The sequence below is a fragment of the Aquila chrysaetos genome, chromosome 17 (assembly GCF_900496995.4).
Source record: "Aquila chrysaetos chrysaetos chromosome 17, bAquChr1.4, whole genome shotgun sequence".
NCBI classification, from domain to species: Eukaryota; Metazoa; Chordata; class Aves; order Accipitriformes; family Accipitridae; genus Aquila; species Aquila chrysaetos.
Genome location: NC_044020.1, coordinates 22,823,715 through 22,851,590, shown reverse-complemented (window position 1 = coordinate 22,851,590; position 27,876 = coordinate 22,823,715). Strand labels below are relative to the sequence as shown.

Here is a 27,876-nt window from a genome sequence, read left to right as displayed (position 1 = left end):
GAACAAAGGCTTTGTAAGACAAACAAAAGATGAGTGTAAACTCAAATTTGAAAGCAGAGTCCAGGGCTCAAGGAACTAGAAAGACAGCTAAGGACCTTATATAATGGTGTGTGAGGCTGTGATTAGAGACAGTCAGGTCTTTGGATGAGTGGCAGAGAGCAGACAAACACATATACTCACTGGTAACAGCACTGTCACAGTGTCAAGCTAGAAGAAAACAAATGCTGTGTGTGAACCACTGCCCTTGCTTCATTCAGCAAGATACAGACCACTGCATCTAGTGAGGGAAACAGGGTCTGGTGTTCTCCTTGACTGTTCTCTCATCACTCTCTTACAGTGTGATCGTAAGGCAGACAGAATCCTCCCTGGTGGATAAATTCCATGGACATGGACTTACCTTTGCGGCTGCCAAGTCAAGGAGCAAGTAAAGATGTGAGGAGCAATTTGGAGATTACCATTGAGCGTTCCCAGATGCGGTGAGCTTGATGAATCAAGCTAGCTCTCCGGGGAGGTAGCAACACTTAGAGAAGTGCCTGAGTCAGCTCGATTTTGCGTAGGTTTCCAACTAGACCCAGAATCTGGGAGATGCAAAAGCACCTCAGAGGTACCTTCAAAACCATCTTTTCTTGGGCTAGGGCTGAAATGGAGCCAGACATCATACAGAGAAGGAGAAAGTCCTTTAAAACGCATGCATCCTTTGGTATCTGTAGGGCCATGAGGCGAGAAGGGGAGGGACAGAGGCAGCAGCATCAGGTGTGATGAGACACACATCCCCCCCACCAGCACTATACTGATCTCTAGCCATGAGATCACTTCAATTTGATGTAACCTTGAGCAGCCTTGGCTGCTCTGTCACCGAACGGAGGGACCACCCCTGCAGGACTAGGAGGAGGACATGCCAAGTTACCTTTGCACCTTTCCCTGTGGCAGGTGTTCAGTGCAGTACCGCAGGAATTACCTCTGAGGAGGAAAAGGTGCACTTCTGCAAGTGGCTGTGAACTGTCCTGAGAAAGCTGCACAGCTGTATAAATTCCACATCAAATATTTCACATGAACATAATAACGTCCAAGAGTGCAACCAGTCTTTTTGACATAAAAAACACACTGCACTTTAAAAAATATTGAATTTATTCATATGTCTAGCCTATTTAACAGTGGATCACACTGGTAGGAACAATCACAAATATCTAGTTACATGGTTTCATCAGGTTCTGGCCTGTGCAACGTTGGGTTTGAGTCAAGCGCATATTATGGCATCACCAATAAGGACAATGATTGCTGTTCAAAGCTCGGTTGAGTCCCATCTATTTGGTCAACTTTCAAGCCCAATAACCTCTTCTCCCACTGTGTGTGGGATTCTCTGCAAGGAACTTGTATTCTCAAAGTCTGAATCCAGCAGCCAGCCTGAAGCACATGCTCCATCTAAAAATTCTGTTTACTTCATGTCCTTTATTTGAAAGGCTTCAGGTTTTCAGTGCAACTAACAAACAAAAAAACCCTACCCCTACAATTTCTCAGAAATGTTGGACCAGACTTGTATAAATCAGCTTAGCTCCAATAAGGAAGCTGGAATTACTTATCTCACCACATGATCTGGCCTACAAATCCCAACTGCCTTCCTTGAAATAATGCACTGGAGCAAGGTTTCCCGGCAAAAGAAAAGCAATCCTGTAACTAACATCCCTGCTGTTTGTGCTGGCACACAGCATGGTCTAAAGTCTCTGACCTGCGTGCCATGTATCTGAAGGGTACCCATAGACTTCTGCAGCATATCTGCACCTTTCTAAACGCAGCCTGCACTTAAGTTGACTCTGAAGACAACTGCCCTTGCAAAAAGGGTCCATGGCAGCTCTGGCTACCCGTGGTCAGTCACACAGCCTTGCCACACGCATCAGGATACCCAGTGACTCAGAGATGTCCCACACTGCATGCTGGGCCGCACTGAGACGTAGAGTAGGCCTCTGTATTGTTTGCGCCCAAACAATATGAACGCGGAGTGAATGTTGCCTCCTGAGAACTGTGGGCTCACATCCACGCTCAGGCCTACTGAGCAGACCTGCTCCAAAAGCATCTTTGGATCTGGCACCTCAGGGTTTGTGTAAGCCCAGTCCTACAAGCCTGTTTGAGTCACAGGTAGTCGGGAAGTCACAGCTCATCAGAGGATCAGACGCTCAGCCAGCAGCTACAAGGCAGTACTACAGTCCTAGGCTGTTACAGGTGCCGAAAGCTGCCGAATTAAAGCTGCCTTCTACCTCTTTTCCCTCACACATTGACTGTGACGACTGCCAGACAGGCTAAAAGCCGTTCATGAAAATGTAGAGGGTGTTACTGATAAAGAGTCCTAGGGAAGCTGGATGCCCAGCATCCATCAGAGTACCTTCTGAAAATCCCGGTCATCACGCTCAGGGTATCCTTTACACCACTCTTCCTCTCAGTCGCTCCCTTCCCAGAGCCAATTCTTTCTACCCACTCTCCCACTCTCCTATGCAGAGAGCTGGCAACACGCACAGAGCAGTTCCACATTCGGTTCTGGACACTTGGCTGCAGGACTGACCTTTGCTGCTGCCAAAAGGAGGGGATTCCAGGCCAGAGCATCCCTCTCTGCCCTTCACTTTTCAGTGCTAATTGGGTTTTCTATCAGTTTCAGCACGGCACAGCGTGGACTTGTGGAGCTTGAAGAGCAACAGAGGTTTTTATCACAATGGTGCAACGGGAAAAGACTTCAGAGCATTTTCTGGGAACACTGCACACAATTACATTACATTTTCAGAACTGTCTGGCTATTGTGCCTTCTAAAACACATGAAGGACTACAAACAGGGCTATTTCAGTGAAGCTCTCTACAGCCACTGAAACTAAGTCACCACCTCCTTTAGAGCAGGCAGTGGACTCACATGTTCACAACAAGAATTGACTGTACATACGCTAAAGCAAGACGCTTCATAGGTAAATGAGAAATACCTCTAGTTTGGGCCCATCCCTTAGATATCAGATATTATGCATGAACAGGATGATTACTACTTGTAGAGCTATGTGGAACATCTACCATTTATCTGAGTTATTAAAACACAGTTTTAAATAGCACAGTAATCCAAGGCCAAAAGACAGGCAGACAAATGGACACTTTGGCCACTTGTTTGATTATCTAGAGAAAGCTATTTGCTCTTCTAAGGGCTGACCTTACGCATTTACCAGGACTGGATCCTCCACTTGAAAAAAGGTTTAAAAGTTTCAACAACGGAGCCTTTTGGAGGTGCCCTGTGACAATTTCCAGCTTCCCACAGGACTCGGTGCTTGTCTGGGGTTTTTGATGAACAGCTCATAAATTGTTGCTATTTAGCTACTGGCAACTGAATCCTGCTTTATTTAGTTTTCCCAGAAATGAGACACATTTGAATCTTGTATGGGATTCTCCCTGCCTCCTCCCTTCAACCCTTGTTTACATCTAGTTTCAGTTTCCTGGAACTAAGAGTGTTAACCTGTTTAAAAACAACAGCAACAAGAAAACCAGAAAGCAAGGAAACCAGTTTCCTGTCCATAAATGTTGTATTCCCCGCACACAGGGAAACTTCACCAACTCTACAGTAAGAAGATGCAACAACGTCCTTTGCAGCATCCTGACGTGACAGCCTTGCAGCATCCAGAATCCAGCCTAGCAAGAAAAAAAAAATTGTTACGTGTTAAAAAAATGCCCCAAACAAATGTATTATTTTGCACGGATCACAGTTAAGACATGTCAGCCTAAGGGTTCATTTCTTAATGAGAATGTTTGAAGGGACTGGATTTGAGATATTTTTTCAATATAACTGCAGCTGGCTACAATGGAACGTGCTACATTTCTTTGCTTACCTTGACACCTATTGGGGGGATTTGATTTGTTGGGGAATTTTCCTTACAGCTGCTGGGAATTATATGCATCACTTCTCGCATGAGATGAAATACACATATTAGAAGGTTGCAAAGTTTGATAGGATGCATTGCAGTGCTGTGCTGCTCCAAGGACGGAGACCCAAGGTCTGACCTTTACTGTAACTGGGACTTTGTTAATTCCCGTAGCCAGTTTCTTGGTGTCTAATTTTAAGTCCTTTTAAGACAGATCTATATTAACAATTTGGCTTATAAGCCTCTTCCTCCATGCCAGGGTCAGGAAAGTCAATCAGAGCAAGTGAGGGAATTTTTTTAATTATTTTTTTTTTAATCTGATCCGAAAAGATTTATTGAGGCAACAAATGGAAAATGTGTTGGAGCTGCAAGGACTTTTCTTCATTTAGAGACTTCTCCATTGTCACACTTTGATGCAGTCCATTCTAGCTGCATCTAGGTCCATCTGTGCTGGTGACACATGAAACCTAAAGGGCTATTCATAAGTTATTAAAGACATCTGCAGTCCTCCACAACAAAGGAGAGAGAAAGGGAAGACAGAAGTGACGGGAATAAATGTGGCACTTGGGCCTTCCTAAATTGGTCAAGGTCTGTTACAATCTGAAAAGTCACAAAACAGTTCCTCATAACTCAAGCAATACTTATGTTTCTTTTCCCTCTGTATATCAACAGTGCAAAGCCTCAACTCTGCTAGTCTAACATGCCCCTAAAAGTTACCTATTGCATTTTTCTTTACACAGGATGGCTTTTGTGTTCCTGTGATACTGTATTGGGTTTGCACAGCAAGGTTTTGGTAGCGGGAGAGTGCTACAGGGGTGGCTTCTGTGAGAAGCTGGTAGGAGCTTCCCCCATGTCTGACAGAGGCAAGGCCAGCCGGCTCCAAGACAGACCTGCTGCTGGCCAAGGCTGAGCCAATCAACGATGGTGGTAACCCCACTGGGATAACATATTTAAGAAGTGGGGGGAAAAAACCCTACACCTTCTGCAGCCAGGAGAGAGGAGTGAGAACATGTAAGAGAAACAGCCCTGCAGACCCCCAGGTCAGTGAAGAAGGAGGGGGAGCAGATGCTCCAGGCGCCGGAGCAGAGATTCCCCTGCAGCCCGTGGTGATGAAGACCATGGTGAGGCAGGCTGTCCCCCTGCAGCCCAGGGAGGTCCACGGTGGAGCAGATCTCCACCTGCAGCCCGGGGAGGACCCCACACCAGAGCAGGAGGATGCACCCTAAGAAGGCTGTGACCCCGTGGAAAGCCCACGCTGGAGCAGGCTCCTGGCAGGACCTGTGGACCCATGGAGAGAGGAGCCCACACTGGAGCAGGTTTTCTGGCAGGACTTGTGACCCCGTGGGGGACCCACGCTGGAGCAGTCTGTGCCTGAAGGACTGCAGCCCGGGGAAGGGACCCACACTGGAGCAGTGTGTGAAGAACTGCAGCCCATGGGAAGGACTCATGTTGGAGAAGTTCATGGAGGACTGTCTCCCGTGGGAGGGACCCCACGCTGGAGCAGGGGAAGAGTGAGGAGTCCTCCCCCTGAGGAGGAAGGAGCAGCAGAGACAACGTGTGATGAACTGACCTTAACCCCCCAGTCCCCCTGCACTGCTGGGGGGAGGAGGTAGAGCAAATGGGGAGTGAAGTTGTGCCCAGGAAGAAGGGAGGGTTGGGGGGAAGGTGCTTTAAGATTTAGTCTTTATTTCTCATTATCCTACTCTGATTTGATTTGTAATAAATTAAACTAATTTCCCCAAGTCAAGTCTGGTTTGCCCATGATGGTAGTTGGTGAGTGATCTCTCCCTGCCCTTATCTTGACCCACAAGCCTTTCGTTGTATTTTCTCTCCCCTGTCCAGCTGAGAAGGGGAGCGATAGAGCAGCTTTGGTGGGCACCTGGCACCCAGCCAGGGTCAACTCACCACAGATACATGGTTAGGATGTGATTTTAAATTAATTAGGACTCCTGAGTCCTAAACAAAACTCTGAGGTCCACACTTAATTTAATTGTGCGAGTAGTTGACAGGGCTAGTCATGAGCTTAAAGAAGTTAAGCCTGTGTCTACCTAAACGCTAAGAGTAGCTCAAGCCCTGCATTGCAAAGAATTTGCACCATTTATATTTTTATACAGTTTTTTCTACCAAGACAATTCCATTTCCCACTCTGTACAGGAGCCTGAAAGCAGCTTATTCCACCAGGAAAACCATACACTTTCTAGTCCTCGTGCTCCCGCAACTCCTGCTACTGCTTGACAATGACTTAAGTAGCCAGAAAAAGAAGAGCAGGACCAGGTTATAAAAAGAGTGTACCAGTGAGAAAGCCCTGAGCCACAAGGTAGGTTGCAACATTGCCAAAGCCCACAGGAGGAGAAAGAAGTGGGAAAAATATGAGAGACCTCTAGGGAGAAGCCTACAAACTGAACAAGATCTGTCAAGAGCTCTATCTAGATTCAGAAAGGAGTAAATGGCAGTGGTACATAAAATATTGCATGGTTATTTAAATATAAATATATATAAGCACATTCACACTCACACAGAAGCTACATATTTAAGCAATGACTATTGATATATAAGGAAGTGTAAAATATTACAAGTAAGAATTTGTAAAATGCATTCATTTTTCAAAAAGTTTTCTAAGAAAAAGCCAGCTCTATCAACAAAATGTAAAGCCCGCTTGCTTTGAGTTCATCAAAACTGTGAGAAATCTCTGATTTGCAAGCTAAATCTGTGCTGATCTTCAAAGCAAAATTCCCTCACTGAGTTTTCTTTCATGTAAGCTTTTTCCTGCAGAATTATATGTTGGAGAGGGAAGTTTTCAATCCAGGGATCACAGAGAGTGAACAAGATAGAGGTATGAAGGCTAGCTTACAGTTTTCCAAAAATTCAGAGCAACAATAACTGGATACTAGTGATTGCTTGGAGTTTAATAAGAGAGAGACCCCATCAAACAATTCACAGGCAGAGACAGATGTCTGCAACAACTGCCTTAATTGAACCTATGTCAAATCACTGGATTTTCCAGCAGGGTGAACAATCACAGTGGGGTTTGTTGGTCTGATTCTACTCTTAGTTTTATATTGATGTATCCGATGTGGATCTTCCCCAAAGTCAATAGAGATGTTCCACTGGAAAAGAGTAGAGGATGAGTCTACATATTCAATATTGGATATCTAGTATCTCCTTTTATGCATCGTGTACATTAATAATCCAACAATTGTTTAGAAATTGTAAAATATACTTCCTTATAGCTTGTTTCCTGATCTACAGGGAGAAAATCCCTGCTCCTTTATGGTTTATAAATTCACTTAGTAAAGCTCCTTAGCAGCAAACAAGACTCCTCTTGCACTGGAAGTATTGCATGGTTAAGGTATGTAATGTCATCTGCCTGTCCAAAGCAAGGATTATGCAAAACTTAAAATCAATAGCAATAGAAATGGTCCCAGTAAATAAAGACAGACATGACATAAACAGGTTTTTGAGTTTAGCATGAAAAATCTTCTTGAAGTATTTGCAAATCCAGAAGCCCAAATCTAAATTTTTCTGGACCACCTTTCATCAAATGTTGTATAAACAAAGCAACTGCAGGGATCAAACACTACAGCATTAAGCAGATGTCTGAAAACAACTCAGAAAGTATAACTGATATAACTGAAAATATTGCAAAAAAAAACCAGTTTGGCCACAGGACAGCAAAACTGCCATTTTAAATCTGTCAAATAAACAAGGGATTAGCTAGTATAATACAGCAGTAAAGGGCTGACATGAAACCAGGGTCCAGATCCAAGTTTATAATAGTGTTTGAAAGCACCATTAAAATAATGATTACTATCGCTTACACAGAGAAAGCGATAGGAAAGATTTTTGACTGGGCCAGAAGAATGGCAGATGGACTGAAGAGGATTTTTGTAAGCCTATAATTCTATAAATGTAAAAGTAATAAAGTATCTAAAAGGAACTGACATGAAGTAAGGCAACTTAAAGCATGAGATAAATGAAATACTGAAGTACTCCTTGCCAGCCTACGACTTAGTCATTACTCAGTTATTGCTTACTTACTTTTAAATACTCTTTTAATATAAAGTACAAAACTAAACCAAGAATTTCCAAAGTGGCCAGTGACATTGGACGCTCAGCTTGGCACTCTGAAGGGGCTGAATTTCAGAAAGCAGAATGCACGTCTTGTACAGGCATCCAGAAACAAAACCTACTACATTGCTGCCATTTTTTAAAAGGTGGGCCTCATATATGTGTAGAGGGATGCAAAAGATTAATTTTGGGGACCCATTTCTCTATCCCTTATTGCCCTTAATTTTGAGAATCCGATACTGATGCCTAAATTCATAGTAAATAGCTCCTAACTCTTCAGTGAGGCTTTCTGAAACCAGCGACATGAAAAAAGGGACTATGCTTTGGAATGGAATCTAAACTTGCCTGTGCAATTTTTCAACCCCGTTTACAGACACCTTCTACATTCATGATTTGAAAAGATGCAATAATCTTCATATTTAAAAAAACCTGCTGCCTCCTTCTACCATACAAGATCCTTGAATCCTTCTCAGTGATGATAGATGCAATCCCATCCAAACTATATGTGTAAAGTAAGAGGGAGATCTACACATAGGAACAAGTACTGGCAAGTTAACTGAGAATAATTTAAGGCTTTGAGTGTCTGTCACAGTTGAAAACCCTGGGGATAGCAAAAATGTAGGGAAAGTTACCTCAAGTGGATGTAACTCCACTGAAGCAAATTTTATTTGCTTCCGTTATAATAAAAAGACACATGTGGCAGCCAGGCTATTATACTGTCCAAGGATAAGGGAGAGGTGATTAAACAGACCAGATCCAATGTATTTACAGTACCCATCTAAAAACAGAGAAGCCAAAAAGAGCAACAGAATTGTGAAGCAAGCAACTGAGTTTCTAATGAGAGGATAAAGCTACAAACTCATTCCAGTGTCCTGCTGCAGCAAAGGCAAGCTGATGCAGTGGACATAAAATCAGGTGATGTTACAGTTCAGGTGAAAAGATGCAGCACTGCCTCATGTGAGATTGGTAGTTTTAGCTTGCCTGAGTGAATGAAAATATTCAGGGAAATTCCAAATACTCCATCATCCTTCCTCAAATTAAATCCCCAGTTTAACCACACAGCGCTGGCCATATGCAGCTCGCACTTCTCTCCCTAGGAGCCATCTGGAACTCCCTTGAGGAATCTCAACTTTCAAGCAAATGTTCTGTTTAATTCTGACATTAACAGTTAAAAAGACATTGTTGGATTTAATGTCTTTTATGACATTGTGCAAAGACTATATTGACTTGCTCCAGAAAATGGGTCATGTGGCCAGGTCCCACATCAATTCCCTTCTATGTGCCTAAATCCAATGTAGCGACGCTAAGTGCTTGTCCTGAGCTGCCAACAAACTCCGGAGACACAAGAACATAGAAAACACTGAATTTCTCCACATGCCTATGGCAAATGACAGTGCCACTCAGGCTGTCTTGTTCTTCAGGCCTCCCAGGCACATATCACCAGCCCATACCTTGCTATATGTATTGCTTAAAACCTTAAGCAAGAGGTCCAGCTCTGCACATGCCAACTGGCTGTACTCCACACCTAGCACCCTGACCACCGCTACCTCCTCTCCCATCACACCAGAAAGGGAAGAGCCAGAGAGGGTTCGTTGCTTCCTTTCATAAAACAGCTCAGGCGTGAGGGCTCTCATCCAGGATACCAGGCACCTTGTTTCTGTGCTCTCCTCTATTGCAGCTGCCTCCAAAGAGAACTCCAAAGCTGCAGGCATTAGCAATTTGGCCATCAGGTGCTCCCAGAGCTGCCTGTTTACGTGGTCCTTGCAAAGCGTTACAATTTCAAGATCCGCTGGCAGAATGACAAAACAAGGCAGATCCACCAAGTTGTTGGTGGGAAAGCTCTCACCCAGGAAAGAAGGAAGGAGCAAAGAGCAGGAGGTCTCATTCCTTGCTCCAAGGAGTGCTCATCCTTCCTCTTCTGCATCATTAATCCTACGTCCCACAAAGCTTCAGCAGCAAGGACAACATCCCGCTGCACCCCTAAACCAGCCGCCTCTGCTGCCTGGTGGCCAGGGGGTTCTCCTACCAGCGCGGATCCTGCACAAAAAGAAGCTGCCCTCTCTCTCACATCTTGAAAGAGCCAGTCTATGCTCAGCTTAAAAAAAAAAAAGGCTGTATCTCCGTTATCAGGGGAGGTTTCTGCCCTGCGAGTCCTGCTTCTGCACAGCCAGGGTGTAGAGCTTCATGAACGTTGCGGCGGGTTCATGGCACACCCCAGCACTGCCTACCGAGATAGCTCTCCAGTAGCAAAAGAAACCGCTTAAATACTTCAAATGCCGAGGCAGGCACCTCTCCTCATGCAAAAGGAGCCTTCATGGCCAAGCTCATCTCTGCCACAAGCTGCCAACCCCCTTTCGCAGCGCAGGTCGCCCATCCAAGCGTTGCCTTGGCAGATACCTCCACGGCCCACAGGATGGCACTGTGTCACCCCACAAACTCGTCACTGGCTTTCGGTGGCGTTTCCTGACACCAGCAGTCAGTGTAAGGCAGACTTTTTCACATCACAGGTTTGGGGTTTTTTTTCCCTTTGAATTTTCAGGCTTTTCAGAATTCAACATAACTCTGCAGATTCTCCCATGCCGGCACACCAGCTGATCCTCTGTGTCTTTGCTCAGAAAGATCACCATCTGCTTTCTGTGGGCATTTTGCTTGAATAAACAACAGTAAGCTTAACCCCCGAAAGGGTTAGCCTAGTAGCTACACAGCAACCTCCAGAACAACCGCTTCTTTTTGCTGCTGAGAAATTGTATTTGGTAAGCCTGAAACTAATTAATAACAGCTACTGCTTACAACACGCTTTATATGTTCAAAGTACTGTACAAAACCAAATTCAGTTAACAGTCTTGCTAATTACCACATCATTTGCATTCTACTGAAGATCAGCGCAAAGCTGAGTAACCTACAGCTATCAAACATGAACTGAAGAGGGCTCAAGCCTTTACACGCACATGCATGGACATACTCCACACATATGCTCCAGCTCAATTCATACAGCATCCACACAGTTTCATGACCCCCTCCCATTTATGGGTCAAAGATGGAGCCAAACCACAGACAATAAAATTTGGACTGCGCACCAGACTTCAAAGCCTTCTCAACAGTGTTTGAGGATCCTAAGACACAGGGTTTAGAATTTTCCTAGACTCACAAAGCATGCCTTCAAGAAAAATATTCTGGGACAACTGCAGAGTCAACAACTTTAAATTAAAATTCAACAAGATATGCTCGTCCTTATTAAAATTTTTGGAAAGGATCACCAAAGTCAATTATTTCAGCTTAAAGTAGCAGAGAAGATGAAGTAACTTGAGTTTTACTTGAGCCTAACCTTCCTTACCAGCTTTGGCTTCAGCTGCTAGCCCTTGCAAAAGCCTTATCTGTTTTACCTTCATTGTTGTTTTAAATGCTTTTTTGCAGTATGGATATACCCAGGGAACCAGCACACAAAATCACAACAAAATATTAGAGCTGGGTCTAAAGCAGAGGCAAAGACAACAGTTGCTAAGGACAACGGGCTGCTGGGGACACCAAAACAGCCACGGTTCCGCCGTCTGCTCTGCTTATACCCGAGCCCTGGGAAGCCAGGCTTGCGGATGCTGATGAGAAGCGTGGAAAGCGGCTTGGGGACGAGGAAACTGCTGCCATGGTTGCGGCAGTGGTAATAGTCATCTCCACTCCTTACCTCTCCCCTCCTTCCAAGGGTCTCCAGGGCCCCTCTGGCTCAGCTCTCCTTTCTCTCTCTTTCTGTTCCTCCCCAAGGCTTAACTCTGGCCCCACATATGCATCAATATATAATTTTGCCTTTGCAGCTGACACCAGCCCGGCACGGTAAAACGTGAATAAACTGAAAGCAACCACATGAATTTATCGGAAAGTTGCCACGCTTTGATGAAGTCATGGAGTTAAAAGAAAGCACGGTGAGGGAAGGCATTGCTTTGGTGGACTCCACATGTGGAGGTGTGAATGGAGGTGGCATGGTGCAGGTCATACACTCAAGGGATCACCAGGGCAACAGTCACCGGGAGACAAGGAGTGTGATCAAAAACAGCAAAGTAAATACAAGCAGCAACTTCATTTCCAGCTCGCCAGTCCCTAAGAAGTGGGTGATTTGGGTTCAAAGGATCCTTTGCTCCCGTCACTCTTTCACTGTCAAATACTAATCCAGCTTAGAGCAAGAGGCAGGATTTTCAAATGTCCTTGCTATTGGCCCAACTCTGTTTCACTAAAATCACTAGAAAAAATTCCCAATGGCCATGGTGCAGTTGGGCTTTAACAGGCTTTTTTTTTTCAATGCTATCTTCTACCAAACTTCTGTGAGCGAGACTTATCGTATCTTCTGAGTGCCTGGCTGGTCACCTGCAGACCCAGTAGTCAGGTTTATGATTATTGCTGGAAAGCACGGAAAGAGGTGTAGGGGCACAGGGAAATACAGAGGCAATGTCACTGAAGCAAGTAAGGAGGGTCAACATCCCATTTATCCTGTTTCCAGCTGCGAAAATAATGATGCCCCTTATGGAAGTTACAACCATGTGAAATCAGAAACAGGCTGACAGAGAAGCTGACTGAAGGTCCCACAGTAACCAGCTGTCCCAGCTGCAAACCTAAGTCCAACTTCCCAGCCCGGCCTCACACCACCTGCTTGTGACTCCCTGTAGGAAAAAGGGTCATTTGCATTCTCTGGAGAAAATTGAGTTTACCAATGAATACGTTGATTTTTCCTATTGATCCTTATCACTGATAAACACCCAACTGCATGCTGAGGAGAGAAAGACTTTATTTCCCTTCTACAGTTGGGGAAATCGAGGCATGGGAAAAATGAAATGTCGGATCCATACCAGATCCAGGCCCAGATTGTGCCTGTGAGCCTCAGTCTGTCCCCAGACTGTTATGGTGCTGTGGCAGACTGGATAGCCAAAATTCAAAACCATTCCAATGGGAATTTTAGTTATGCTTCAAGACACTGAATTTTCAAGATAACAGGTCTCATTTCCTAACCCTATGGAAAACTGACCAGCTGAAAACCTAAAGACTTCTAAAACATCCTGTACCACCCTGCCTAGTTGGCATCAGAAGAAAAATGTGCTGATGTACGAATACCAGCTGAGAATTTGGCTCCACTTGCCTGAAACCAACTCTCTGCATCAGTAGGGGTGTTAAAGTATTTTGGCCATCAAGAAAACACTTCATGCATCCTGGTGGGCACAGAGACATGACAACGGGCCCTCTCCAAAAATGTAAGTGACTCAGGCACCTAAATACGCTATAGGACAGGAAGGAGTTTGCAAGAGGATTCATCTGGGCCTTTTTGCCTAAGCTTGCTTCTGAATCACCAATATATAAACCATGAGGAACCATAATTGCTATTCTATGTATCCTTGTATTCCTCTGAAAGACCATAAAGGAACAAAAACTAGAAAAGCATTTATGAGGATTAGTTCTTAACAATGCCAGTGAAAATCTGTACAGAAATGATCTTGCCAGAATCAAAGTGCAGAGTTGACTGCTCAGTACCAGTGAGCTGCTAGCATCCAAATCACCTTCATGCTTGGAGAGCTAATACAAATCTATGAGAGAGATGGTGAACTCCTCCCATCTCCAGCATATTTTCTTCTGCTGCTTCAATACCTTGGTCCCTGATAGCAATTCAAGGGGTGAAAAAAGAAAAACCTGCATAAATTTACTTGTTTTGGACTAGCTGTGAAAAGTAGATGTCAGCCTCTTATCTCCATGGTGCATTCAACCGGCTTTCAATTTACCTTGCAGTAAGTCAGCTCTGGGCTTTGTCAGATATAGAAATATTTTGCACGCTTTTAATTATAAGGCAGCCTGCAAGGGAACAGAGAGTCACGAATAAGGGGGTTGCACTGAATATTTTGTGTCTGAGCCTGAAAAATAGAAATCAGATCAGCATGGCCAAAGCATTGGCCCAAAGCCAACACAGAGCTAGGTAACAGCAGGACTTGTTAGCATTTAGATATTCCGTGAGTTTCATGCGTAGGGCCAAATGATTTTCTGTGTTTGTTCGATCCTCACTGTCCATATGTTAGTTACTACTGTCATGACAGTAATACAACACGGTGTTCTTAGGGAGCAGGGTCCCCAGCTGTGCCTGACATATAGGTCTTAGGTGAGAGATGGGGCATACTCAAAAAGATCTCCCTGTCTAAATGGTTTAGGGAAGAGGAACAACTAAACAGTGTAATACTGTCCCATTTTATCAAGGCACTGAGATATGTGGGACATCCGAAGGCCATGTGACAGTACTGGGGACTGTCCTCTTGACTCCAAGTCCAATATTTAATTACAAGACTTTCCTTATTAAGTGGCCTCTTAACTAACAAAAAACCCCGATACAACCTTTTGATGCAACTTACTAATAAGCAGAAATGCCAGGGCCAGAATTACCAGCGGGTGTTTTTTCTACTACATAGGTTACATGATTGGGGGATGGAGGATGGAGAGGAAAGCTGCATCGGTCTCCAAAACCCTTCACAGCTATATCACAGCTGCAGCTGGCTTGATCAATATGTATTCAGACAAATTCTATGGAAATGTTGATTAACGGTTACTATGCAAAGAAGAGCTCACTACTCATCTTCTCTGAAATACACGTAGCTTAGTCTTAATGGCAGTTCACAAATCTGCGCAGGTTTTTTTAAAGAGCCAACGAAAAAAGGTAAGTAATGAGGTGAGCTACAGCACACTGCAGATAGCACCTTCTACTTCCATTCTTCCCAATACACCCAGAAAATTATTAGTAATAATTTATTTTTTCTTTTTTCTTTTCTTAGTACATAATCTATGAGTAAAAAGACCCTAAAAGATTAGCTGATGAGTGGAAACAGGTGGAGCTCAGAATTCATAATGACATGTTCTAGCAAGTCAAACCGTATTGTAAAAGCAGTCTGGACTCATTAAACAACTTTTTTACTTGTGTGGGTTTTTAAGAACAACTGGCTTGCCTCAGCAATAGTCAAAGCACTGGAACATCCCTTCTGTCACTACTAATACATGCGGTAGTACCCATACCATTTGGTCTGTCATTTCATCTCTTTTGGAGCATCTCAATATCACCTAACTGAATTCAAGGAAGTATTGGAGCTGACACTGGAGCCACACTGCTAGTAATCAGGAACAACCAATGGCTACCACTACATTGCTTGGAAAAACGTTTTTTAAAAATACACTCTCCTAAACCAAGGACAATCCCCTCCCTTCAGAAAAAAGAAAACAAACAAAAAACCCAAAAAAACCCCCAAAACAAATCCATATTATATCTCTCATTACAGATCAAAGTCAAAAAAGACATAAATGCAAAATTTTGTATTTTACCTTGTTTACATATATTTCCTTAAAAAAAAAATTAAAAAGCTGAAACATTCAGAACATTAAGAAAATGATCACGCACGTGACAAAATTTTCCAAACATGCATTTTCTAAAGAATACCAAAATGAGCTGAAATGAAACTCCTCTCACAAATATTGCTGAGTTTGAGGAAGAGGCATCTTTTGATGGAAATATGTCCTACAAAAATGTTTGCAATCCACTGCAGAAAACTGTAACAGATCATCAAATAACAGACTAATGGATAAGCAATAGTGAATAACCCCCAAAATGTTTCTGAAAGTCACTGTGCCACCTCCAAGGGCAGACTACAAAGATCAATTGCTTTGTGGGTATTATTTTGTAAGCATGAAAGCCCATAGTCTACAGTACTAAAAGGAACGTACCTGACAGTACTATTTCTGATACATTAAAATATGAGATAATTCAGAGCTTGAAAAATATACAATATATTCGTGGTACTTATCTAAAGAAAAAATACAGTGATAAAGTAGATGTTCTAAGTTTGTCCGCCTGACACCAAACGGGACCAATAGGTAAATATCTACTCTGTACCTTTCCATTTTAGGTACTGATGATGAAGTGGGATTCAAACACAAAGCAGGTCTGTTCCTCCATCACTGACAAGGGAGCTTGTGCACAGAGCTCCTTACTGTTTAATGACAGCACTACCCTTAAAAATACAAACCCATTATAAGAATGCAGGTGTTGACTGAGGAAGGTTTAAAACTGAAGCATGGAAAGGGCAAATAGGGTCAGAACTTGGTCACAGGTTAAGAGCATGTTAGTGTTTCACACACTGGATAGAGTGTTCTTGAGCTGCTAGCTTTGCATGCAAAGCCAAAAAAAAGAACCCGTGTAAATACTATTTATGCATAAATAAATCAGACTGGCTTGAAGATTCACAATAAATGCACCTCCCATGCTTCTTACGTATCCTCATGAATCCTCATCACTTACTTGTAGGTTTTGTCCCTGTGGTCTTTAACTCTACTCCCTGTCAAAGTCAACACCTCCTTGCTAAAAGACACGGTTGCCAGGGCCAAGAAGAAGAAGATTTGTTCTGTAGCACTAAAGGAGTCATGGGTTCTGCTCATTTAGACTCTTGCTTTCCCACCACTCTCCACAGCTAACTGTGCCTTATTCTGTTCCTACTATAAAATCAAAATGTGATGATGCTCTCTCACCATTGGAAGGTTCTTCGAGCTCCAAAGAGGACAATTTTACCCGTATAATCCCTTTGCCCTGCTTTTTGCTCTGGGTTTGTGTGGTGATTGCTGCAATAGGATCTTCACCACTAATATGTTACATGCCTCAAGACCTCTGTACACAACAGCAGTGCACGTGATATAACAACAGTAAATTAAGAAGCACATAAACATGCTGATGGTGGTGTCTTCCATCAATTTCAAAGTGAACTGAGCTCAGAAACCAGATGTGACACTGTGTTCATGGTTCAAATGAAACTCATTGGCTCACTCTATATTTGTTTTAATTCCTTTCTAATTTGGCTGACTGCTGTAACTCAAGAAACTATGCCAAGCACTTGGGACAAGCCCTTAAGACAACTTATGGACAACTGGATTTGTGTGCACCATCCTGCTAATGTCATTGATAAAGCTCAAGTGGTATCCACATTCACATGCTTTCATAATGTGCATGGTTATTCGTAAAATTTCCTTTGCTTTGCTTTTTCTTTTTTTCTACTTAAAGGAGAAAAAGCAGAGCTATTTCAAAGTTAGAGAGTAGAACTAGCTAGCCAAAATATAGATACACATCACAAGATGATGGTTTCCTCACAGAAGCGAACAAAGAGCAGCAAGAAGCTAGAAGGCTCAAGGACAAAGTATAAGGACAGATTCTTCTTGGCGCTTTTCTGACATGGAGATGGATGGATGGGTGAAGCTCCCACCTTGGTCAATGTATATTCTATCTGCTGAGCTTAAGGGGATATTTTGTGACTTTTCCACAGGATGAAATGAACTGAAAGAGGTAAGAGAGGAAACGTGAATCTTTATTCTGTCTTTGTCAGAACAGTGCCTGAAATTATTCTGCTAACGTCTTCAGGCCAGAGTGGCCATTGTTGTCAACTGCTCTGACCTTCCATTCAACAAATGTTGTTGAAGATCATGCATCTGCATCCAACTCAGATAACCTGCCTGAGCTGCAGCAGAGCTGGCTCACGGCTTTTCTCAAAATTAGCTACAATGCACTGTTCCAATGATTCCTCACGGTAGTGAGGAAATACCAGAGACCCCAGGAAGGAAGAAGATCAGCGTAGAGCTGGAGAGCTCTGGATAGGGAGAAAGGACCAGACAAGGTCAGCAGAGGTTCCAGGTTAAGGGGAAGAGCAGCGAACAGAGATCGGTGGCTTGTTAAAGGGCATGAACTTCCCCTCTGTCTCCAGACCAGCTCCTAGAGTGATCTGGTATCCCCTGCTCCATCCTACCCCACCCCTAGGACTTCTTTCTCTTCCCGCAGTCCCATGGAGAAAAAACATCTCCCAAGACTCACAGCTCCTCCCCTAGTTCTCCCTCCTACCCACACACCTCATGTATTAAATAATAAAATCACCAGGATTTAGCATTTTGTAGCTAAATGGGTGCAGTATGGCAAATGAGCTGGAGGACACAAAACATGAGGGAAGATCTTACAATTTCTCATCTATTCAGCATCTCAAATACATCCCAGGTGTAGGAGAGGATTCTAGTAGACAAAGCCACTGAACTCGTGCTATTTCATCACATGTAACTACTTCCATATTACCCCTTTCATAAATTTAAGTCCATCTGAAAAAAAAGAAAAATTTGTTTTTTGCTTTCACTTCTCCTATTCAGCCTGGAACGAGCGAGCTTTCATTTCTCCTTCTTTGTCTGTTATATTAGAAATCACCCTCTTCTTTCCAGGGTAAATATATTCATAGCCAGTTTATGCTCTATTGTTCAAACACCAACACTGCCTTTTAGCTTAAATAGCTCTTACCTCTTTTGGCTACTCTGCCCCCAGTATTTTTGTAACTATAGGTCTTGTCAATCTTTTGCTGGCCTAGAAAAGTCAGGCTCTTCCAGCTTCCTCTTGCAAAGCACTTTCCATTCACCTGATCATTCTTGCTGTTCTTCCGTGCATCCTTCCTGACCAAATTTAGGTCACCAAGAATGCACACAGCATTGCAGATGAGGCCGTACAGGATTAATATTTCCCAGGTGGGACTGAACGTGCTCCTTCTGAGACTTTCAGAGACTTGCGCCTGCAGTTTTTGTGGCTGCGTTACTCTGGTGGCTCAGTAAGTGACACCAGCACTCTGGCTGATCTTAGCACCCCCAATCTTTCTTTTTGTCTGTCTTCCCCAACTGATAAGCTTGCCACCAAAATCCCTATCGTAACTTTAATTTCTGTGCTATTTATGCAAGGATCTTGCCATTTCTTTAAGTCAATTATTGAGTCAATTAGTTCTGTGTCCTAATCCACAGTCTTGATGATGCTGCTTAGGTTGCTTCATTGCTAGATTTCATAGTCTCAGCATTACTGCTAATATTTTAAACAATCCCAGGACTAATCCTTGAGGAACTCCTTTAAGAACCTCCCTCCTGTCTCACGCTGCTTATTTATTCTGTTCTTTACTGACTCTTTTCCTTCTATTCACCCTCATCTGCCCCATCTCAAGTAGTATTTTTCCATATAGCATGCTAGTGGCTTTTATATGAAGCTTTTTGTCCATTTTCAGGGAAGGCATGACTGAGATCAGCAGAGTTAGAGCAGGAAAGGAGTAGCCCAATTTGTTTAAACTTAGTATTCCCTGAAAATGGAGACTCTGAAGCCAGCAGATGTATAGCCAACCTGCCAGGGCTGCAACAATTTTCACATAGCCATAACAGCAAAAAAACTGTAGGAGGGGTAGAGTTTGTCTCTGTGTCTACCTCTGCTACCCTTCTGTTATTATAGTACTTAAGACTTGCAATATTATATTACTTAAGACATTTCTTTAGCTTAAAAAACTCTGTCTCCTTGGAAAACATATCCAAGCAAGAGGAAGCTGATGGAAATTGGGATGGGAAAGCAGTCAAGAATCTAGGACAAGCAACTGCTCCATTCAACATGGGGAATCTGGTGACCACGCACGCCCCACAGCAGCCTGACTTCTGCTCCAGCCAGGCACGTGAGCGTGATGTCAAGGACGCAAAGAGCTGAGCACGGCACAGCAGACAAGCGCTCGCCTTCCCCTTATGGTATGGTAATGATGCACCTTCCGGAGAGCACCCTAGCAGATAAGCAAACAAAAAGACTGTGGTCCAATTCTGCTTTCACCGGGGATAAATTTGGAGTCACTTCACTGACGTCAGTGGAGTTATTCCAGAATTGCACCCATGTAAAAGAGGGCAGCATCTGCTTCCTGAAAATGGATGCCATCAAGCTAATTGAAAACAACAGATGCATCAACGAGCAGCAAGAGGAGACAGTAATGTTCCAGTTTTCTTGTAAAATACCATTTAATTTCTCTCCAGAGAATGTAAGAGAATAAACCAATATGTACTCTAAAAGCTAAATCTTCTGTTGGTGTAAAATTGTATACAACCTTTTAGGTGAATGGACCAATGTGTGTCTACAACACCTAACGAGATCAACTCTAGACATCTGCATTTACAGCCCTCTTCTTTGGGCCTGATTCTTCTCTTACCATTTCTTAAATCAGGATTCACACTGTTCATATCCATAAGGATACATTTATCTAACCTCGGGCAGACAGCTGAATCAAGACCCCTGTTTTCTTTAAACAAACAGTGGCTACAATACCAATTAAATTTGGTAATTTAATTGTTGAATTTGGTAATTAAATGGATAAATTTGTGATTTATAGCACTTTTTGACATAGGGTCCAAAACTTTACACCACTGAGTAAGTATCTTTATATTCCTTTAGTGAAAGTGAAGCCAAAGAAGGACTTACTGAACTTTCAATGATATTTTGTATGAAGACAAAGGTTTCCCCTGAGACTTGTCTCTAATGAATAGGCAACAGGGCTTCAGTATTTTAGGGTGACCATGGAAGTTGATGAGCACTTTCCCTCCTATAAATCCTTTCCTTTCTTTCACTAAGAAAAAGTTATACACAGGAAAGTTCAGTCTATTGCTTCAGCCCCTCTTAATTTCCACTACAGACAACACGGATATTTCCTGCACTGAATGTTTATCAATGAATGTTTATACTTTAGGAACGTAAAACCCACACTGATCACAGTTATGTGTTTCCCAAAGTGTAAAACTATGCTATGATATTCAAGCTCTAGTGCCAGCCAACAGAGCCCAGACAGACTTCCCTGAGCAAGTGAAAACCCAGCCAATTAGGCAAGGCACAGAGAATTAATAAGTACTAACAGCATAAGCTACACTGGAAATCAAGGTTACTGCAGTCCCTGTCTGCTTTCCCCCCAAAACATTCTTCTGGGTTCACCTCCTTGACTAGGGTCTTGCCTTACTTAGGACCTGACCCTGCACAAGAAGAGCTCCTTCTTGCAAATTGGTGGGTAATTTCATCACCGACTCTTTGGTGGCAGCTAAGGACACTCGGCATTCACCGGTTTGTTTTATCAGAGGATTAAGTCTTCTCATCCTGCAAGCACCTGCTCCCCTCCTTAACTTCATGCGTAAAGCAGATGACTGCAAGTCAGGGATTCAGCTGTGAACCTGCTGATAATATGGCTACAAATGTCTTCAGATTTGTCTAGAGTGCGAGCTCCAAAGAGCAAAGATGAAGACTGTGCTTTCGGTTACAGCAATGTCAATAGAGCTATCTTGTGCTTACAGGGCTGCAGCTGTGGGCAGAATCTCATTTAGTCTTAAACATCCCTCTGAATTTGTCTGCACATTTCCACCATTGAAAAAAAAAAATAAAATAAAATGCTATTGGTCTTACTTTTGTCAATATAAACAGAGAAAAGAGAAGCTTAACTTTGCTGATTTTGGTAGACTTACTTGGACTCAAGTCAGATGAGAGCTTTTGGGAAAGCTGTAGTTAACTCCTGCTGTAATCTGCAGATCTTTCCCTGATGTAAACAGGACCTCAAGAAAAGAACAAACAAAAATAAGCATTTTAACAAAAACTACATATGTTTTGACTTGATGCAGAAGATTGAAGTTGGAGCCCAATCTAAACCAAGGTAGTTGTACTAAATGGAGTTTTGCCAACCTGAATCAGCAGATGGTGAGGATCTGGCTCATACTATATTTTTGCAGTTTATAATTATCTTTCTTTCTTCACCTAAAACCAGATTCTCCCTTTAGGCTGCAAATCTTAATTAGGAAAACCTTCCTCATTAATTGCAAGAAACTCTTAGTCATTAATTTCACAGAAGAAAAAGAAATCTTACCTACTTCTGCTATAGCAGCAGACGCTGGAGCTGTTTGTTCCTTTGCTTTTAGGGTTGATGCTATTCTTTCCATCACAGTATGGAAGACATCTCAGTCCTTACCCTGTGTCTTGCTGCCCTGAATTTCCTTTATACTCATTCTTCTTTATCTCCATAGGGATCTCTGTATGCTGAACGGGAGGGCCCAGGAAAGAACACCAAGTCCAGTCACCTTCACCCCCACAGCTGCCGTAGCAGTGAATTTTTATCCATGGAAGCTGGATCAAAAGGGACAGGGCCGAAACAGAAAATTGCTCAGAAATCCCAAATTGCAACATTTTCCAAACAGCAACAGAATAGGAGCTTCATCTTGGAGGTAACTGCAGGAATCCACCAGTAATGTAGACTTTGAAATACCGCTAAACAGCTCTCCATGCCTTTCACGCTTACAGTCTTTTGTGTGGTTGATGAGTGCGGATTAAAAAAAGGTGTCCTCAGTAAAATTCTTCCTTTCCTTTCCTTCCCTCCCCACCTCCAACAAGATGATTTCCGCCCTGTCCCGCTTTGCTGCAAAACATCCTGTGGGAAAATTATCTGGGCAACCGACTAGCACGGAACAGCCAAGGGTTCCGGAAGGAGCAATAGTCTCTTCCACAGCCAAACTATTTCCTAGTGAGATTGTTGAAAGAGGAGTTTCTGCTTTTTTTAATGTGATGCTTTAGCTTGTATTCCTTGTCACCGGGCTCCAGGATGGCTCTACATTCACAGGCCAGTTGCCCCTCAGCTCCTTGACTGCGAGTCCTCAGATTGCCCTTCACACACTCCCCATTTCTCTGTGCACAAGGATATACCGATAAAAATCCCCTCCCATCTCCTGGTTTGCACTCTCTGCTTTCAAACAATGATAACTGTCTGTCTGGAGTTGGACAGGACAGTTGTACATGTTATAAGGTGATGGGATCATCTTCAGTAAGCAAACAGCTGTAAAGGTAAGGTACTAATATCTGTGAACTGAAAAATATTCAACGAGTGCTTTTGCTTGTAGCCAAAGTCACAGGGTAGAGAGAAAGTCTGGGAGGTTGTTATGGAAACAAGTCCCTGGAGGTGCCTACTTTGCTTCACGAGGATGCGCTCTGCCTTCCGAAGGAAACAGCTAGACAGACAGACAGATTCGTGTTTCGAACATCCAGGAGTGAGTGCTAAGAGCTAAGAATCCGAGGCGAGATTTTCGAAAGCATCTCTGTGATTTGGCGACACGAGTCCTCTGTAAAGTCGATGGCATGTGTGCCACTATGTCACTTCAGTCACTTGAAAAAATTCTGCAGGCTCCTTAATAAAAATGCCAAATTCCAGAAGTTCTATAATATATAGTATTATTGATGACTCTGGGACTTCACTGCCTTGCTTTTCACGAGATGCTTAGAGAAGGATTTACATGCCTAAACATAAGTTCCAGGTTACAGCTTCCAAGCTTCTGCTGGCTTTTTGTATTTCTCTTAGCTCTAACACAGGAAACCCAGGGAGCAACCACCACTCCTGTCTTCCACATTTTCATTTGCACCTTCTTTTCAGAACCAAAAACTGTGGATTGCAAAAACCGCACAAAGCTGTCTGTTTGCGACAAGGTTCCTCCACGCGGGTGTTTGGTGTATGCATGTGCATGCGTGCACGTGTCTGTGTGCAGGCAACGCTCCAGCTAGAAACTCACTGCTGAATTTCACCTGAGAGCAGGAAATCTCTTTACAAAAGACACGCTGGGATTATGCTACCAGTAATTTGCCTCACATCTGTTTTTTTGCCGGAGTCTCCCTGCCCAGCCGTCTGTCGTGCTGGTCGGGAGAACAACCTGTTCTGAGCAGGGAGGGCTCCTGCCTGGCAGGAGCAACGGGGTCAGGCCCAAGGGAAGAAAAAAGCACGGGAATTTTCTGACGTAGGCTCAGCGTGCCTCATGCCTCCTCCTGAACTTGTGCTTAACCTGAGTTTTTTATATCTTACTTTGGGGAAACTTTTATCAGCTGATACACTCAGGCATAAAATAACCCCAAACATGGGCATTCTGCTAGGAGACAGCAGCAGCCTTGAAACATCCCTCTTAAATAGCAGGTTCTCTTGCTAGTTGCTAGGGCATCTGCTAGGGCAACACAAAATTTGAAGAGTCACTCTCTTGCACTCACAGAAAAGATTTCATTACAGTGACCCTGAAACACAACTAAGAACAACAGCAGCTTTTTACTGAATTAACTCACTGACCAAGACAACTTTTTACACAGTATCAGCAGAGATGCCACCGCGCTGATCCTTCCTCAGTCCCACTTACTTAGGTAAGCCAGGCTTACTTACCCACCGGCTGGTTACGTGCTTCAAGGGATGCAGGAAGGCTCCCAAAGCCCACACAGTCACAGACATTTGCCTCGGTCCCGACGAACCAAAGAGGAATTAGGCACCTATGTATTCAGGCAAACTCCTCTCAGCTATAGAGCCCTCACCGCATCACACCTGTGTCTCCCAGACTGACCTGCAGTAACTGAGACAAGTGGCATTTTGCTACTGATTTCAGTGAGAGAGAGAACAGAGGTTTTAATGTAATGGTTGCGTGCTGACCCCGAGGGAGATCCCTGCACATTAAAAACCTTTGAGAAGACAACGGGACTCTGGAGAAATGCAGCAGTTAGGATTTACACAAACAACTTCTACCATATGATCAGGGCCCAGATGAGGAGAGGCCACAATAAAAGCACTCTAGGCATGGAGCCAGATCTCAAGACAAAGAAAAACAAGCAGGGTAACGAAGATGCAAACAGATCCCATCTCACAACCAGCTCTGTAGCCAGTTGTGACTATATTAAAGTGTATGCCTTTAGCATTCTTAGCCTTATGGTTGAAAAGCATAATATATACCTATACATCAAATGTATTCTATATATTTTGCATCTTGATATTATGTCTGGTTTATGTATTACATGTGTCACATGCAATATGTAGTACATTCTAATATGCATATCATACAGTATGACGCAAGGCATTAATGGCTGCCTTTGCTTTCATACACATGCACACGTGAATGCAGAATATACACTCAGATTTAAAACAAGAAAGACTTTTCCTTGCAGGAAAATTTGCCAATAGAATCTGAAAGCATCCATTTCCCCTTCTCATCCACTGGCAGCATTTGAAACACTTTAAAGTTAGATGTAAGGCAGAGCTGATTAAAAAAGGGAAATGATCTGGGGAGCAAAATGTGCGTCTTAAGATGCAAATCTCTGGTCCCTTGGCAAACCCAGCACTGCAGGCCAAGCGATGCATTTTGCATTGCTAGCATGAGTCGCTCTCGTAAAACCTAGTGCGTGCAAAAGACATTGCTGTGCCTTCTATCCACGAAATACCAGGAATCGGCTAGATCAGTAATACAGCAAAAGCACCTCTTCAAGGCTAGCTGTTCCTCCCCTCATTTGAAAGGCCTGGGGTATGCTGTTGGGTTTGTGCAGATGGCTTAGGGAAGTTTGTATCCGTGCCAGCCTAAATCTCAAATGTTGACACACTTACCCTGGGGCAATTTATGCCTGTGACCTGCTAAATCAGTGCAATCTTCAGACAGCACAAGTGTAGCTGTCTGTGGTCAGGGTGTTTCAGCAATGTCAACAAAATACCAACGTGCAAACTTCCCTCAGCTATACAAACGCTTCAATAAAAACGCAGCGGAGTCAATTGCTCTCACGTGCCTGAATACAGAACTGGGTATCGGAAGCATAAAGTACATCTCATTAAACGCTATTGTGTGGCGATAAACTGTGGAGATAACAAACGATTTTACTCAAATGTGCCTTGCATCAGAAGGCACTTACCACTATGAAGATTAAGTTGGTACTGTAAAAGCCAATTAACATCAGGGCACTGGCATAAATAAGGCTGAAGCAAGCTCAAAACACAGAGCATCTTCACCAAGCCTGTTGATTTCTATAAGCCTGTTTTTGGTAAACGGTATATGGTCGCAAGTAACAAAGAGCTTTTAGACCTATGCACCTTTTTTGAAACACAAACCAAGAGGGTCTTTAGCATGCCAAGAGTTGCAAAGGAGGCAGGCGGCTGCCTGCTGACTTTCCCCTACAGCTGCAGAACTCGCTGTGATGCTGGCTACAGCGTTTCCATTATTCAAAGGCAATGGCATGGCAGGCGTGACCGATCCCCCAGCCAAGGGCACTGCGCTGGCACAGGAACTAAGGGCACAGCTCGAGCCAGATGTTTGTAGCCCCTTTAACTGTTTACTCCCTGCCGAATCCTTCAGCCGAAGTAGTGGCAAGGGCTTCTCTGCTAGTGGAGTAGGAAGGCTAGGTTTCAGAGCAAACATTGGATTAAAGCAGTCTTCAAAAACAGAGAAAGAAATGCACGAGGGAGTGGGGGATGACAGCTAGCGCTCCACGGAATAAAGCAAGAACATTTCCGCCTGCACACGGTAATGAGAAACAGCAAATCGGGACAGAAGAGCCCATTATCACAATCATTCTGTTTACGGTATCACAGTTCACAGTCTGGCATGTAAATGCTGAAAAGATCCAGCTGCTAGTAGGAAGACGGCTGTGCAGCAGCAGCTTGCAGCTCTGTGTCTGGACCCAGGCTAACAAAACCGATCACACCTCTGTCAGCATTTTCTTCTCTTTATAACCCTGGTTGTTGGGAGGAATGAAGTTGGAATATTTCATGGACTCCAGGTCTTCTGCCTCCAGGAATTCAGATTTGCTGAGAGACTGATTACTGTCCCCCTTCTTGGGCTCGGAGAAGGGTGACTGCTGCTGGCCACAGGTGACGTGGGTGTACTGGCACTGCTCTTCGTGATCAGTCTCTCGGTGGTAGAAGTAGTTGAAGTTGGACACGATGACGGGGACAGGCAGGGCGATGGTGAGCACACCCGCGATGGCACACAAGGAGCCCACAATCTTGCCACCGATTGTCATGGGATACATGTCCCCATAGCCCACGGTGGTCATGGACACCACCGCCCACCAAAAAGCATCAGGGATGCTGGTGAACAGGGAGTCGGGGTCATCAGTCTCTGCAAAGTAGACAGCACTGGAGAAGAGGATCACGCCGATGAAGAGGAAGAAGATGAGGAGGCCCAGCTCCCTCATGCTGGCCTGGAGAGTCTTCCCCAAGATCTGCAGCCCCTTGGAGTGCCTGGAGAGCTTGAAGATCCTGAAGACTCTGACCAGGCGGATGACTCTGAGGATGGCCAGGGACATGGCTTGCTGCTGGCCCCCATTGTTGCTGCTGCCGCCGGGCTGCTGCTTCTGCTGCTGCTGCTGGGCCAGCTCGGTGCCCAGGGTGATGAAGTAGGGGATGATGGCCACGATGTCGATGATGTTCATGATGTTGCGGGAGAACTCGGGCTTGCTGGGGCAGGCGAAGAAGCGGACGAGGAGCTCAAAGGAGAACCAGATGATGCACAGGGTCTCGATGAGGAAGAAGGGGTCGGTGAAGAAGGGGCCGGCGCCGGCGGCCGGGCGCAGGGGTGGCGGAGTCCCGCTCGGCGGCGGCGGCGGCGGCAGCAGCAGAGCCTCGTCTCCGGGCAGTGCCGCCTCCCCGAAGCCGGGCTGGACGCCCTTGGGCTCCTGGCGAAACTCGGGCAGGGTCTCCAGGCAGAAGATGACGATGGAGATGAGGATGACCAGCACGGAGACGATGGCGATGGCCCGGGCCGGCCCGGAGCTCTCAGGGTACTCGAAGAGCAGCCAGACCTGGCGCTGGAAGTGGTGCTGGGGCAGGGGCTTCTCCTCCTCTTGAATGAAGCCCTCGTCCTCACGGAAGGTCTCGATGGCCTCCTGGCCCAACTGGTAGAAGCGGATCTCCTCCAGGAAGATGTCGAGGGGCACGTGGACCGGCCGGCGAAGCCGCCCCCCGGACTGGTAGTAGTAGAGGATGGCGTCGAAGCTGGGCCGGTTGCGGTCGAAGAAGTACTCGTTGCGGAGCGGGTCGAAGTAGCGCACCCGGCGGCTGGGGTCCCCCAGGAGCGTGTCGGGGAAGATGGAGAGGGTCCGCAGCTGCGTCTCGAACCGCAACCCCGAGATGTTGATCACCAGCCGCTCGCTGCTGCAGCAGCTCCCGCCGCTCCGCTCCTCGCCCGGCACCTCCGCCTCCGCCTCGCCTCCTCCACCACCACCACCACCACCACCACCACCTCCTCCTCCTCCTCCTCCTCCTCCTCCTCCCGCCCGCGGGGCCGCCAGCGCCAGCGGCTCCTCCGCCCGCAT

At 44.6% G+C, this 27,876-nt stretch overlaps 1 protein-coding gene across 1 annotated transcript; it reads right to left on the bottom strand.

Annotated features, from left to right (window-relative positions):
• Window positions 1-1,110: 1,110 nt before the first annotated feature.
• LOC115352395 (potassium voltage-gated channel subfamily A member 6-like) lies at window positions 1,111-27,876 on the bottom strand. Its single transcript, XM_030040512.2, has 3 exons — window positions 21,656-27,876; window positions 21,261-21,347; window positions 1,111-3,651 (listed from the first exon to the last, which is right to left on the bottom strand). The coding sequence occupies exon 1, from the start codon at window positions 27,874-27,876 to the stop codon at window positions 26,260-26,262; it is 1,617 nt and encodes a 538-aa protein (XP_029896372.1). The 3' UTR covers window positions 1,111-3,651; window positions 21,261-21,347; window positions 21,656-26,259.

Coding starts and splice junctions, on each gene's coding strand:
- LOC115352395 (XM_030040512.2), bottom strand. CDS start 27,876: ATGCGGGCGGAGGAGCCGCTGGCGCTGGCGGCCCCGCGGGCGGGAGGA.